Genomic DNA, 13,945 nt, shown 5'->3' with positions numbered 1-13,945 from the left:
TCAGCATTAACTTAGTGTTATGGAAACTCTGAGCTGTGGTTTTGAAGGAAGATGCCCTTATTTTGTAGAATCATACTTTAGGGGTGAAGTTTTTTTCTTCATATCTGTAATTTACTGCAAATACTTTGTCAAAAGTCAAACAATAATTTAGGAAATATAGGGAAATGACAGAAGTTACTAAATGTTGCTGATGGGGGTTCATTATATTATTTCCTCTAATTTTCAGTTTGTTTGAAATTTTTCATTAAAGAAACTTTCTTTAAAATTTTTTTTTTAATTTTAGAGAGAGAGCATGCATGGGGGGAGTGGGGAAGGGAGAGAGAATCCTCAAGCAGACTCCCTGCTGTGTGCTGAGGCTGACGCAGGGCCCTGAGATCATGACCTGAGCCAAAATCAAGATTCAGATGCTTAACCGACTGAGCCACCCAAGCGCCCCCCCCCCCAAAAACTCCTGAGCCTCCCATTGCCCTTAGGGGAGAGACTAGATACTTGGGTCAGCATTCAAGGCCCCACAAATCTGGCCCCTCCAGGCTTGTCTCTTGCTCCTGCACCCCCTCTCACCTGCATTCCATCTAACAGGCCTCTGTGGCTCTTCAGAGCTCTCCCCTCCACCCCTCCATGACCTCTCTCACGGGGAAGTGAGCTCCTAGGTATCTACAAGGCCCGGCTCCAGAGCTCCACGTCAAGGAACCAGCTGCACGACGGAAACCCTCGGAGGAAAGTCTGTGGTGGCAAGGATGGGGTGGCGGTTACTAGACCTTTTACATTTCTGTGTTTTGGTTGTTTTTTTTTTTTTTCCCCAAGTTTTCCCTAACTTGTTAAGTGAACGAGGTGATTCTGTGGCGAACAGTAGTTTGGGTCAGCCTTAGGTTCTCATTAAACTGGGACACACCTGAATCGATGAAGCTATAATTAAAAAAAAAAAGATCACGAAGATGCTCCTGTCAGGTGAGTTCTCTAGCTCTTTATCATCTTTGGCGTGTCTTCCCCACCCCTCCTCACTTGATCTGGACAATCCTGAGCTCGAAGATGGGGGTTGGGTGTGTATTAGTCCGCTCGGACAGATGTGACATGGAGACCCAGAGGTGGTAGGTCACGGAGCAATTGGGGCTCCCCTGCACACCCCAGCTGGCCTGGGGAACAGAGACCAGGGGCAGAGGCCTTCCCCATGCCCACCCAGCCCGGAAGGCTCATCCCCACTCGATGCCTGCCTTCTCCTACCTCCCCTGTGCTCTCACTTATTTGTCTTCTTCTTTCAAAAGACTCACTTTTATAACTTAAATATGTTTATTTTAAAGGAAAGTTTAAGTAACGTGGACGGAAAACCAGCCACACTTGCCATAAATAAAAGGGGACACAGCATGGGCATAATCAGCCCCACATGGGGCCTTGTTCCGGCCAGGTGTGGCCCACTGAAGGCCCTCCTGGTTCTAAAGGGACTCAGCTGGGGCTGGGACAGGTGTTAAGGACACGTGAGCACCAAGTTGAGCCTTTCTCGGTGATGAGGTCACAGTGAAACAACAGGAAAGGGAAGATGGTTCTCCCCTGGGGGATTCTGGGGCACCCTCCCCAAAGCACCCCAGCCCTGCTCATCTCCAAGGCCACTCTGGTCTCGGCTCCCACGGCCATGGTGATTGCCAGCCTTACAGCCCCGATTGGTGTGTTCTTGTCCTCACCTTGAGGGGTGGGGGTTGCAGGGGGCATGGACCCTAACTCAGATTTGGAAATGGGCTCAGAAAGGGCAGGTGGTGACCTGTCCAGGGACGTACGGCGGGAGGCCCTCCGTGTCTCACCTCCTCAGGGAGGTACTGCTGACCATTCAATCTCGATGCCCTTTTCAGACCCTCAGAGCTTCTTGTGCCCAGGAAGCCAATTCCTTGCCCACCCAGACAGCTGACGTGCGCCATCCTCACTGCCCGGGAAGCACCCCCACAGCCGATGACCTAGCTTCCTGCTGCACACAGGCCCCAGGGGCGTGAAGCGCAGAGAACCTGCTCAGAGAGATGAGGAGTCAGGGCCAAGGCCACCCAGCAAGGATTTGGAGGAACCCAGGTCGGGGCCCAGCTGTGCCTCACTGTCAGTCCCCGAGAACAAGGATCCTGCCTCAGTCACCCTGGAGCCCCAGGCCCGGCATGCCCTGGGTGAGGAAGGGCCCTGGGTCTTCCCGTGGTAGTGGGGGTGGGGGGGAACAGCTGGCTCAGGTGGGCTGAGGGGCTAGGAGAGGCCATACCACGTGGATCAACTCCAGTGAAAGCAAAGAAAAAGGAATAAAACCGAATGTCCTTGGAAATGCCTTTAGTGCTTGGCTGTCCATGAAAACAGGATAAAGTGGCTTCCTCTGTCTGTGCTCCAGCCGGGCAGGGTGGAGGCGCTGAGCTCAGGCCAGGACAGCCTCAGGCAGGACAGGGGTGGGGCGGGGCTCGGTTGGGGAAGGGCTCCGTGCTGCTACTTGAGGGCATCCAGGTGGGTGCAGACTTGGGAGAAGACACTGTCCACCGAGCCTTCGGCATTGACCTGTGGGGAGATGGCCGGGAGGGCAGAGATGATGGGAAGGGCTGGGTGGGCCCCACCAAGGCAGGGGCTCACTTCCCCCAGAGGCCTGGCCTGGCTCTCTGAGCCCAGCCACAGGGGGACAGCAGCCCATCACCGAGCCAGTGGGGAGACCAAGGCCTGGCCCAAGGTCACCGGAATTTTGGCCACCCCAGGCAAAAACCCGTTTCTAGGGCTACCCGCGGCCTGCAGGGGGCGCACCTTGCGTACGATGCCCCGTTTCTCATAAAAGGTGATGACAGGTTCCGTGGCTTTGTAATAGGTCTCCAACCGCTTCTTGATGGTCTCCTCATTGTCATCCACTCGCCCGCTGGTCTCCCCGCGCTTCAGGAGCCGCTGGGTCATGGTCTCCGGGCCTGCGTCCACATACAGCAGCAGTGTGGGCTGTCCGATCTGCGGGCGGAGCGGTACTCATAGGGGCCCCATTCCGGCCCCCTGGGGCCACCTCCTCCCCATGCTCCCAAGTCAGAGGCCCCACCTGAGACCCACTCAGACCTCCAAGCCCTTCCCCAAGGCAGCCTGAGGGACCTTGCAAAAACCACTCCCCTGCTCCCAACCTCTCCCATAGCTCCCCAGTGCCCTCAGAAGAGAGCCTCACGCCCTCCTCCTCTCGTGTTTCCCACTCCTTCGCTCTTCTTGCTTCGGCCACACTGACTCTCTGTAGTCTGGGCTCTCGCCCACCTCCTCCCATGCCAGGCCTTTGCTCATGCCAGGAACCCTTACCTCGATACAAAGTGCCGGCCTTCAGATTTGAACAAAAATCTCATTTGTCCGGGGCAGGCTTCCTGGATGCCACCCCCACCACCATCCCCAGCTCCCTGGGACACCCTCTTCAGTCCCCTCTCCTTCTTCACCCAGAATGCCTCAGGAGGCCTCTGGTTATTTACTCAGTGTCCCTCTCCCCTGCCAGGCCAGGAGCCCCTGGGGGCAGCAAGGCATCTCATTGGAATAAGCGTTTCATCCACCGCAAAGGGCAGGAAGGAACAAGGCTGACCTGTCTTCCTTCGGCGAGGCCCTGATGCCCCCTGGTGTCCAGATCTGAGAAGCCCAGGTGCCCGCACCCTTGGAGGCCATGGCAGGGCTGGGCCCTGTGCGGAGCCCACAGCCCACAGAGCGCCCACAACAGCCCCAGGAGGGAAGGAGGCTTTTAGTACTCTCATTTTCCAGATGTGGCCCTGAGGGTCGGAGGTGACATCACATAGCTGGTACATGTGTGTCATGACAAGGACACGCTTTGAGGCTGCCTAGCACCTGACCACAGTGTCCATGGCCTCCTAGTCTGGCGGAAACCCAGCCCACTTCCGTTTTAACGATAGGGAAACTGAGGCCCACAGCAGGGTAGACACTTTCCTGAGGTCCTGCAGGCACTTAAAGGTTGGAACATGAAATCTTCTACCTCTGGATGAGGCTCAAACTACGGAAGCCCAAGAAGGCCCCAGCCTCACAGGCTTGGGAAGTGGGGATTGGGGGTCTGGTCCCACCCCAGCCTATTGGGATGCCTGGTCCTCCCCACGACGCTGGGAAGGAGTCCCTCTGCCAAGAAGCCCTCCTTGAGCCAGCCCCACCCCTCGCCTCCCCCCACTTGCAGCTCTGTTTCCCTAGTATGACCTGTGACCGCAGAGGTATGTGTGTGTGTGTGTATGTGTGTGCCCATGCATGTGCATGCGTGTACATCCATGTGTATAAGTGTGCTGTGTCCACATGCATGCATCACATGAGTACGTGTATGTGCATTGCCAGGTGTGTGCACACGTGTGTGCTCTGTGTGTGCGCGCATATACATGAGCTTGTGTGCCTGTGTTTGGGAGCAGTGCCCCCACCCTGTTTTCCTGCTGGGCATCTGTTTCAGGCAGCTCGGAGCCATCATCCTTGAGGCCTACTTTTTTTTTTTAAAGATTTTATTTATTTGACAGAGAGAGCACAAGCAGAGGGAGAGAGAGGGAGAAGCAGGCTCCCTGCTGAGCAAGGAGCCCAATGTGGGACTCGATCCCTGGGCCGAAGGCAGCCACTTAACTGAGCCACCCAGGCGTTCCTGAGGCCTACTTTTTCCGGTCAGACTCCCCGTGGCCCATGGAAGGAGACTGGACTCCTTGGCCTCAGCGGTCTCCAGCCAGACCTGAACCCCCTATCCCACAGCAGTCCTGGTTGCCCTGCCCCTAGATTCTGTTCTCCCCACACCAGCCTGACCCTTCCAGCCCTGTCCATCCTGCTCCCTGCCCCTCTGACTATGGGTTTATAAGGTGCCAAGTCCCACTTTGGAAGGGTACATTCTCTCTAATTGCATTCTGCTCCTTAAGGCAGCTGTTGCCAACCGTGTCCCCCCATTTTGCAAATGGGGACACTGATGAGGTTCAAGGAGGCAGAACGATTGGCCGAAGGCCTGTTGAGCTAGAACCTGAGCCCAGGTTTGTGAGCTCCCCAGCCTGTGCTTCCTCTCCCTCTAGAGTTTTCTTCTAGACTTCTAGAAAGACTTCTAGAAACTCTTCCCCAGTTTCCCTCCTTACCCTTCTCCCCACTCTGACCCCACAATTAGTCTCTCTCTCTCTCTCTGCCCAAAACTCTGTCTGGCCATCATGGCAGCCTCTGCCTGGCCACCCCACATCACGGCCGCAAAACGCACCCAGCAGGTTGCACCTTACCCTCCGCTCAAACTCCTCTCCCTGCTGTACCTCCCGAGGGTAGCCATCAATCAGGAAGCCTTTGGAAGTATCTACCTTGGCCACCATGGCATCTCGGAGCATGTCCAACACCGTCTCCTGGGGGCACAGGAAAATATGGAGAGGTCATGAGCTCCTTTCCCCACCTCTTCCTCCAGGCCTCTGCCCTAATAAAGATGTTCCAAACAAGCCTCCCTCTCCAGGAAGCCTCCTTTGAATGTGAAGGCTTGACTGGTTGATCAAACCCTTCATGCATCCATCCATTCATTCAATAATACTGACTCAACCCCATCCTCCCCGCCAGCTCCTGTCCAGGGCCCCAGGGACACCACTGAACGAAGCAGACCTTCCTCAAAAAGCTCACAGTGTGGTGAGGTTGATTTAGCAATTTCCAAGCATGACGCAGGTTGAATGGGCAAAGAAGGAGGCCTTCTGGAGTTATAAAATGAGCGGGTCTAAGCTCAAATCTGTGGAGCCAGGGAGGTCTGAAAGCTGAGGAGGAAAGAACATTCCAGGCAGGAAGGAATCTGATGAGATCGACAGGACGGAAAGGCCAGGGCAGCCGGAAGGTGGAGAGCCGGGGGGGCGAGTGGGCGGTGTGGGGCTGAAGGGGTCGGCAGGGGCAGGGGTCCTAGAAGCTCCAGGAGCTTCTAGAAGGAATTTCCTGCCAAGGGCAATGGGGACTGGAGCCATAAGTGTTTGGAGCCAGGGAAGATCAAGGCAGCATCGCCAGGGCATCCTGGGCTTTGCTGGCGGGAGCCCACTCGGGGCCACCATCACCCCCCACCCCACCGGGCCCACTCACCAGTGGCACCAGCTGCCCCTTCTCCATGATTTCCGACAGCATCTTGCCCCTGGCCGAGCCCGAGCTGACCTCGGCCCGCAGGAGGTCCCCGGTGGAGAGGTGGGTGTAGCCGTACTTCTGGACAATCTTCTCACACTGGGTGCCCTTCCCTGAGCCGGGCCCTCCTGCAAGCGCCCACCCATTCAGAAGCCCCGCGAAACGGGGGCCACCGCGGGGCGAGGATCTGCCCGCACCACCCAGCGGAGGAGGGGCAGAGCCCAGGGTGCAGCCCCAGGCCCAGGCTCCCACCAGCGCCTGCAAAGCACCTCCCTGCTTGCTGCCTGACCCCGCCTGCCTTGGACTCACCCACCACAAAGATGATCTTGGCTTTCTTCAGCTTCTCTGTGGGACGGAAAAGGGGAGCAGAGTTCAGTGACTCACTTGACAAAGAGCCCGAAGCACCTCTGCAGTCCAGGCCTGTGCCGGGCCTCAGGCCTCAGGGTCCTGCCCCGACTGACCAGCGATGGGCTGAGCAAAGCTCAGCGGTCAGGGAGGAGAGGGTGTTCCAGGCAAAGGCCTGGAGGCTACAGACTTGGCACAGGCTGAGGACAACTCCGAGGGGCTCAGATGCCGACCCTCACAGCCCCTCCCCAGGGGGTGGCTGGGCAGCGGCGGGTCACCTCTGGCCTTAGAGTCTTCCGCGGTGCGGCGGCTTCCTGAGCAGCAGACCCCCATCGTCCCGTTCTCCCGCGTCCCTTCCCCTTCCCCTCCCAGGCCCTGGGCCTGCCCATTGCCCGCCTTCCCTGGGCAGTACAATTACGGAGGTGGCAACCACAACATATGTTGCCCTGGAGACAGTTGCCAGGGAAAAGGGCTGCGGTGGGCATGGAGAGCCCTCGCCCAGAGAGGGAGGCGAACTCCTGCTCCAGCCTCTGCCTCACCAGCCCTCAGAACTCAGCAAGGCCACAGCTTGGCCGCACAAGGGAAACTGAGGCCTAGGGAGGCAGGGGCCTGCTCCGAGGATGCCAGACCCAGAACGGGAAGCCGGGCCCTCTTCCCAGGCTGCCCGGCCTTCCCCTCACTGGGTCACCTTAGGAAAGGAGTCCCCACCCCTCTCTGGCTCTCTGTTCCCTCGCCACTGAGGAAGGCTTGGCAGCTCCCAGGGGCCCCCTGGCCCTGCGGCTGGAGGCCTAGAGGAACTGTCAGGAGAAGCGCTTCTCCCGTGGGCTCCCATCACTGCCTGCCAAGTGCTGGGTACCACCTGGAGGCGGGGGAGGCCACAGCCCTCGGGCAGCTGATGTTTGGGGCCCAAGGGGTGGAAGGGTGACAGCCGGCTCAGGCAGCAGCAGCAGGCTCCTTTAAGAGCCGCCCAGGCCGAGGCACAAGGCCAAGGATGGGGCGGTGATACTGGCAGGAGGCGGGCCAGCCAGGCGCTCTGCTGGCCACATGCCTCCCTCCAGGTCCCGGGCCCGCAGCAGCCAGGAGCGCCCAAGAGATCCTGAAGACCCACCCGCTCTGGACAATGGAGAAACTGAGTCCCACAGAGGGGTTGGACCTTGCCGCGTCCTTGTTAGGCTTGGCATTTGCACACTTGGGGCCTCTCCCCAGGGCTAGCCTCCCCTTGCCAGCACCCACCCTTTCTAGAAAGAGGCAGGGACTCAGCTCTATAAATACGAGCGTAGGAGGTGAGCTATGGGGCCCTCAGGAGCCTCAAGGAGGCCTCTTTGCTTCTAAAATTAATCTTGGAGCTGGCAGATCCCGTGAGATGCCTGAGGAGGATGCTGGAGGCTCCGAGACAGGCCCCTCTGGCAGCCAGAGAACCTCCTCCAACCCTTCCCAGAATGTCTCCTGAAAGCACACCCCCTTAACAGACGGGCACACTGAGGCCCAGACTGCGAGCAGCAAAGAAGAGCCTCGGTACCTTCCATCCTGCTGAGGTCCGGGGAGCCGAGTCAGCGCACTGCAAGAAAGGGCACAGGTGGGGCAGGTGAGGGGGCCTTCCCGGCACCCCGTCCCCCCCCTCCCCAGCCCCTCGGTGTGTGCCAGGCCCTGACGCTCCCAAGGGTACAGGGCATGGAGGGCCCCGAAGGTTGGGTGACCTTGGGAAGGTCACCTTTCCTCGGTGTGCTTCCACTGTTACAAAAGGGCAGCAACCCCCTCCCGTCCACCTCTTCCCGCCGGAGGAGCCAGGTGGCGCGGACAGTCCTGAGGGACAGAACCAGTGGCGTCAGCAACTGCTGAGCTGTTCCCCTTGCCAGTCCCAGAAAACAGGCGTCTGCCCAACACCTTGGAGACGCTCCCCAGGGCCAGGAGGAAAGCTCTGTGGAGGCTGGAGGTGGGAAGAGGGACTGGATCTGCGTGTGTCTTCATCCCGAATGGGGTTGGGATGAAGATGCTCAAAGGGACACAGAGGTCTGAGGGGGAGGAAGCTGCAGGAGCTGCTCAAGGGACACAGCCCTGTAGAGTTTTCATGGGGGACGGGGGACCCCCAGGCTCTCACCCCCCCCTATGACCCTTGCCCCCCCCCCCCCCCCCGGATCTTGCTCTACCACCTGCCTTCTCCTCAGCAAGTGAGTTAACCCCACCCCCTCCAGGACCCCACTCTGCTTCAACCGCTCCTTCCACCTAGAATTGCCACCTCCACACCCACCCGCTCTCCCCAAGGCCACCAGCGACCAACACAGTCACTCTTGCCTTGACCTTTGACGCCAGACCCTCGGTCGGCTTTCCCCCTGCCTGGCGTTCCCCCAACCGCAGGCCCTCACTCCACCCTCACAATGCTGACTTCAGGTTCCCAGGACCCCTGTCTCTGCCCAGCCAGCCCTGGCCTCCCTCCCCAGCCCCATAGGTCTACAGTCCCTGGACAGGCCTGAAGTCCCCACACACCCTCCCATGTCCCCAGTTCCACACCCTGTTGCCCAACCAAAGGCCCCAGTGTGCGTGAACACCCTTCTCCCACACCCCACTTCCACCCTGCCCACGCACATCCCAACTCTCTCTCCAGCCTGTGTGCTCACCACCACTTCCTTATTGCAAGTGGGGCGCCTGGCCACTGCCCCAGCCTCCCATGGGTCTCCCTACCTCCATACCCCACCAGGCAATCTGCAGGATTCTCTCTGGTAAGCATCAGACCACATCGCTCACCTGCTTAAAATCCTTCCAACAAGTGGCCCCCTAGCTCCCAAGGTAAAGCCTGGGTCCCTAACATGGATGACAGGGTCCAACAACCTCTACCCACCCTCTGCGGCCTTAACAGCCACCGCTTGAACTGCTTGGAGCTTCCTCGCCCACTATGACCGTGTCCCACCTCCAGGCCCTGGCTACTGTTGCACCTGATGCCTGGATGCCTTTCCCCAGGTGCTTCTGGCTAGGACTCAGTTCAGGTGTCACCTCCTTCAGGAAGTCTTCCTGGACTCTGTCCTCCACTCCCACACTAGCAGTTGCCTCCTTCGAACGCCCCCAGCGTCACACATGCCACATGTTACTGGACCCCTCTGTTGTACCACTGGCCTGTGTGCCCCACGGGACTGGGCCTGGCCCCGGGCTAAGCATAGGGCTGGGGGCCTCACGCTGTGCTCACAGCTGTCTTGGAAGGGATTTGAGGCTTGAAGAGGAGGGGAGACTTGCCCCAGAGCCTGGCTAGGGTCAAACTCGGGCTGCATTTTCTGCTGCTTTAGGCCTGGCACCTAGTAGGTCTTTAGGCAGCTTTGCTGACTGTCCCGCCACTTGTGGGGCATGAATTATAGGCCCTTTCCTGCTGAGTGTGCTCAAGGAAGGGTAGAGCTGCCAAGGCCCCACAGCAGCAGCCAAGGGAGGAGGATGGTCCCCAGGCCAGAGAGAGCCTGAGGTGACACCCTGCGGAGTGGCCTCCCACCCACCTTGCCCTGCCTCCTCCCAGTAACCTAAGCCCCTCTGTCCGGCTGGCACCTGCTACTTCCTTGGTCCAAAATAACTTGGGTGGTGAGGCGTCACAGAGGCCAGGGGTCCAGGACAGAGTTGGGTTACCGGCTCAGCACCCAGGCCTTACAAGGCCCCCGGATCCAGGCTGCAGCAACTCCTCTCGTGACTGGGTGGTCTGCCCAGGGGCCTGGGGAACTGAGGCCCAGAGGGACAGCCACTGAAGGGCTCATCCCTCAGCTGTGTGACCTTGGGCAGCTGGTGTCCCCTCTCTGGGCCTGCACCCTCCAGGCCCTGTCCTGCTGCTGCTGGAGACTCCTGAGTGGATATCTGAGCAGTGCTCAGGAAAGGTCCCATGTGTTGGCCCCAGGGGCTCCCTTAGAGCCCCCTCCCTTTCAGGAGGCTGGGGCAGGGGGCCAAACATCCAGGGGGCTTCCTGTCCCCCCAGCACTCAAAATGGCATGGCAGGATAGCTCCTCCAATCTCATAGGCGCCCCGCCAGGTCCTCCGGGGCAGGGCGTGCGGCCACAGCCCCCTTCCCTGGGCCCCAGCTGGGACGTGCCAAGGGCAGGGACCTGGAGCCCCAGCGCCAGGAGTGCCAGCCTGGACAAAGGGGCGACTGTGTAGGAAGCTAGGAGGGACTGCAGCACACATCTCCCGACGCGGGCACACGCAGGGTGGCACAAATAGCCAGAGCAGAGCCTGGGAAGACCAGACGGGCGAATCCCCACGGATCCCACCACCCATACAGACACAGTCGCACAAACCCCAAGGATGCCCGGACACACACAGACCCGCGGCCCCAGGCGCGCGCGGCTCCCCCACCCCCCGCAGAGGCGCCCCCCGCGCCCGGACACGCACGCGGGCACACACTGACCTGGGGGAGGGGTGCGGCGGGCGCCGGGGCCAGTGGTGCCCTGCCCGTCCTCGCCCGCCGCCCGCAAAGGCGACTATTTATAAGGCTGTCAGCAGCGCGCAGCATGCCGGGAGCCAGCGCTCGGCGGCGAGGGCAGGGAGGGAGGGAAGGAAGGAGGGAGGGAGAGCGGCCTGGGAGGGAGGGGGGCCTGGACCCGGGTGAGCCCCGATGAGAAGCCAGAGCAAGGCCGCCGCCCCCCACCGTGCATCCCCAGGTGGCTGAGGCTGCAGGGTTTTCTCCCGTCCTGCCTGACCTCCCGTGTGCCCACATCGCTGCAGGGGAACGGGACCGGGTTTCCCGTATGACAGCTGGGGAAACTGAGACCCAGAGAGAAGAGACTCTTTGCACAAAATCCCTCGGCAAATTGTTGGCAGAGAGAGGACCCAGTGCGGGAGGCAGCCCATGCATGGATTCTGGGGGCTTTGCCAGGCCAGTCCCCCCACCACTCCTTAGATCCTGCCCAGAGGCCCCTGGGCCGACACCCACCCAGAACTCCTCCTCACCGGTTAGAAGGGGCCCAAGAAGGCCTCTGGAACTGAAACTCTCTCAGGACCCCAAAGACCATCCAGGTACCCGTTTCTCAGCTAGGGGTTGTGTAGAAGATTATAAAAAATCAGCTCTGCCTTCATCACACTGCCAGGCAGCCCCCAAGAGGTGAGCACGAGGAGGTGGGACATTCAGAATGCTGAATGGGATGTGGGTACCCGGATGGGGGGCCGGCAATCCTGAAAAAAAGAACAGCTGCCGTGAATGAGCACTCACTGTGCCCGGCACTGGGCAGAGTGCTGGGCTCATACTGGGTCTGCGAATCCTTAAACCTGGAGGAAAGCGAGGGTCACATCTGTAAAATAGACGCCCCACCCTGAACCTGTGTAGAACCTCTGAACCTGAAATCTCGTTTCGGGCCGGAAACTTCATCCGATTTTTGACACAGGGACTTCTGAACTATTGAACTGGACAAGGGCTTATGACAGAACACAGAGCTGCTGCACCCCCATTCTTTTTTTTCCCCTAAAGATTTTATTTATTTGATAAGAGAGAGCATAAGCAGGGGGAGCGAGAGCGGGAGAGGGAGAAGCAGACCCCCACCAAGCAAGGAGCCCGCCGCCATGGCGTTTGATCCCAGGACCTTGGGATCATGACCTGAGCCGAAGGCAGACGCGTAACTGACAGAGCCACCCAGGCACCCCTCCACGCCCATTCTTGATAAAAATCGGATATTTTCCTAGTAACTGTCCTCACGTAAAAGAAACCTGATGTACTGTAAAATGTCATTCTCTCTTCCAACCATAATGTTTGGAAAACAATTTGTGTGGTCTTCCTAATACTTCTGCAATTTGCTAATGAAGACCCCTGGCTTTTACTCCTCAACGGGACACAATTTGGGTTGCTCCCTAAATTTATGCTCCCCAAATTACAGTTCTCAGACCCCCATTTTGTGTGGGCACAAAATGTGTACAGGATGGTTCTCCAGTGCCAGTGGGGCCTGACTGATGGGAGCAATCAATGGTGGTGCAGCCAGGCTGGGGTGGGGTGGGACTCTGCAGTTCGCGTCCACAAGAGAAAGGAAGACAGAGGTCTGTGTGGCTGGCTGCCCAAGCAAAAGAAATAGGCAAAGAGCCCAGTGAAAATAATTCTAAACATGCAGGGGCGTGTGTGTGTGTGTGTGTGTGTATGTGTGTAAAATCTATTCCTACGGGTTTTTGGTTTTTGTTTTTTTTTTTTAACGTCTCTGAAATCATGTTGTCTTATAATCAAATCCATGGTATCTTTAAGTTGATGAAAGGAAGCAGAACAGAGGGGGCGGGATGTGGGGTGTGTGACCATGACCCCCTGGAGGAGGTGGGACTTTCACTTCTTACTTAGAGGCTGGCTGGCTGGCTGGTTTGCTTTCTTTCTAAAAATAAAACAAGCACCTATTACTTTATACGTAAAACAATTTTAACACGGATGTACCTTGAGGACATGATGCTAACTGAAATAAACCAGTCACAAAAAGACAAATATTGTATACTACTGATATGAAGTATCTAGAATGCTCAAATTCACAGAAACAGAAAGCAGAATGGCAACCAGGGGCTGGGTGGGGAAGGGGAAATTCAGAGTTACTGTTTCATAGATTTTGACTTTCAGACATGTGAGATGAGAAAGTTCTGGAGATGTTTTATAACAAGGTAAGTGTACTTAACACTCCCAAATTGTACACTTAAAAACGGGTATGTAGTAAATTTTATGCGGTTTTTACCACAATAAAAGGAAGTTTTAAAATCTTAAAAACTGGGGGGAAAAAAATTTTTAAGTACCTATTTTATTCTGCATTCTTGTCTCAGCCATATTGAAGTTTCCGTGAAAAACACAATTTTGCTTTTTTATAATTCTATTTGAGCAAGTTACACGTTCAATGAGCTCTCCAACCAACCAAATTTCTGTGTCTGAGTCCTTTTTTTATTTTGTTTGTGTATGACCTGTGGATTTTCTGCCAATGCTGGGATATTGAAGTGTCAGGATTCTTTTCCCCAGCAGCAACTTAAAAAAAAAAAAAAAAAGGAAAAAGGCAGGGAGGGAAAAGGGAAGGAGAGCAGGGGGAGGGGGAAAGGGAAAAAAATTGCATGGAGGAAAAATCTGGAAGATTTTTTCTTAGACTGTTAACAGGGAATAGGACCAGGCGACACCTTCTATCCTGTATCATTTGTATGGTTTACGTTATTTTATAACGTGAAGGGAAAAAAAAAACAAACCTGGGGCACCTGGGTGGCTCAGTCAGTTAGGCGTCTGCCTTTGGCTTGGGGGTCCTGGGATGGAGCCCTGTGTTGGGCTCCCAGCTCAGGGGGGAGTCTGCTTCTCCCTCTCCCTCTTCCTCTGCCCCTCCCCTGCTTGTGCTCTCTCTCAAATAAATAAATCTTAAAAAAAAAAAACAACAACCCTAAAAACATATAAAATGAAACCAATTTTTTAAATATTTAAAAAATATTTTGGTTAAAGAAAGAACCCCAAGGCTTGAGACGAGCCAGCTGGGGGAGGCTGACTCTAAGGCTCACAGCTAGAACCACGCAGAGCCTAGCTGCCCCAGGCGAGCACGGAGCTGAGCATTGTAGGCAACAGGTGGAGTGGCTACTTTCAGGAAGGACACGTCAGGTCTGC

At 57.0% G+C, this 13,945-nt stretch overlaps 1 protein-coding gene across 4 annotated transcripts; it reads right to left on the bottom strand.

The window, feature by feature from the left end:
- Window positions 1-1,268: 1,268 nt before the first annotated feature.
- On the bottom strand, window positions 1,269-10,904 carry AK1 (adenylate kinase 1). 4 transcript variants are annotated; one of them, XM_025888717.2, is made up of 7 exons: window positions 10,766-10,904; window positions 7,913-7,951; window positions 6,358-6,393; window positions 6,013-6,176; window positions 5,190-5,306; window positions 2,752-2,943; window positions 1,269-2,514 (listed from the first exon to the last, which is right to left on the bottom strand). In XM_025888717.2, exons 2-7 carry the CDS (start codon window positions 7,917-7,919, stop codon window positions 2,446-2,448), a joined length of 585 nt encoding a protein of 194 aa, XP_025744502.1. In that variant the 5' UTR covers window positions 7,920-7,951; window positions 10,766-10,904; the 3' UTR covers window positions 1,269-2,445. The 4 variants fall into 4 exon arrangements, with proteins under 4 accessions (XP_025744502.1, XP_025744503.1, XP_073761811.1 ...); XM_025888718.2 differs by lacking the exon at window positions 10,766-10,904 and adding an exon at window positions 8,105-8,123; XM_073905710.1 differs by lacking the exons at window positions 7,913-7,951; window positions 10,766-10,904 and adding an exon at window positions 6,672-6,786 and having other exon boundaries at window positions 5,265-5,306.
- Between the last annotated feature and the right edge of the window lie 3,041 nt (window positions 10,905-13,945).

Source organism: Callorhinus ursinus, unplaced genomic scaffold, assembly GCF_003265705.2.
Source record: "Callorhinus ursinus isolate GAN/ISIS: 27379988/994484 unplaced genomic scaffold, GSC_fseal_2.0 scaffold24, whole genome shotgun sequence".
Taxonomy (NCBI): Eukaryota; Metazoa; Chordata; class Mammalia; order Carnivora; family Otariidae; genus Callorhinus; species Callorhinus ursinus.
Note: the sequence above shows the minus strand (reverse complement) of the source record. Positions and strands in the feature narration are given on the sequence as shown.

What these genes read in the sequence shown, in the direction of transcription:
- AK1 (XM_073905709.1), bottom strand. Translation starts at nt 6,726, where the DNA reads ATGGGGGTCTGCTGCTCAGGAAGCCGCCGCACCGCGGAAGACTCTAAG. An exon ending in CAAGATCATCTTTGTGGTGG is followed by an intron (nt 6,177 to 6,357) that starts GTGAGTCCAAGG and finishes GGGCGCTTGCAG; the next exon opens with GAGGGCCCGGCTCAGGGAAG. An exon ending in GAGAGGAGTTTGAGCGGAGG is followed by an intron (nt 2,944 to 5,189) that starts GTAAGGTGCAAC and finishes CTCCGCCCGCAG; the next exon opens with ATCGGACAGCCCACACTGCT.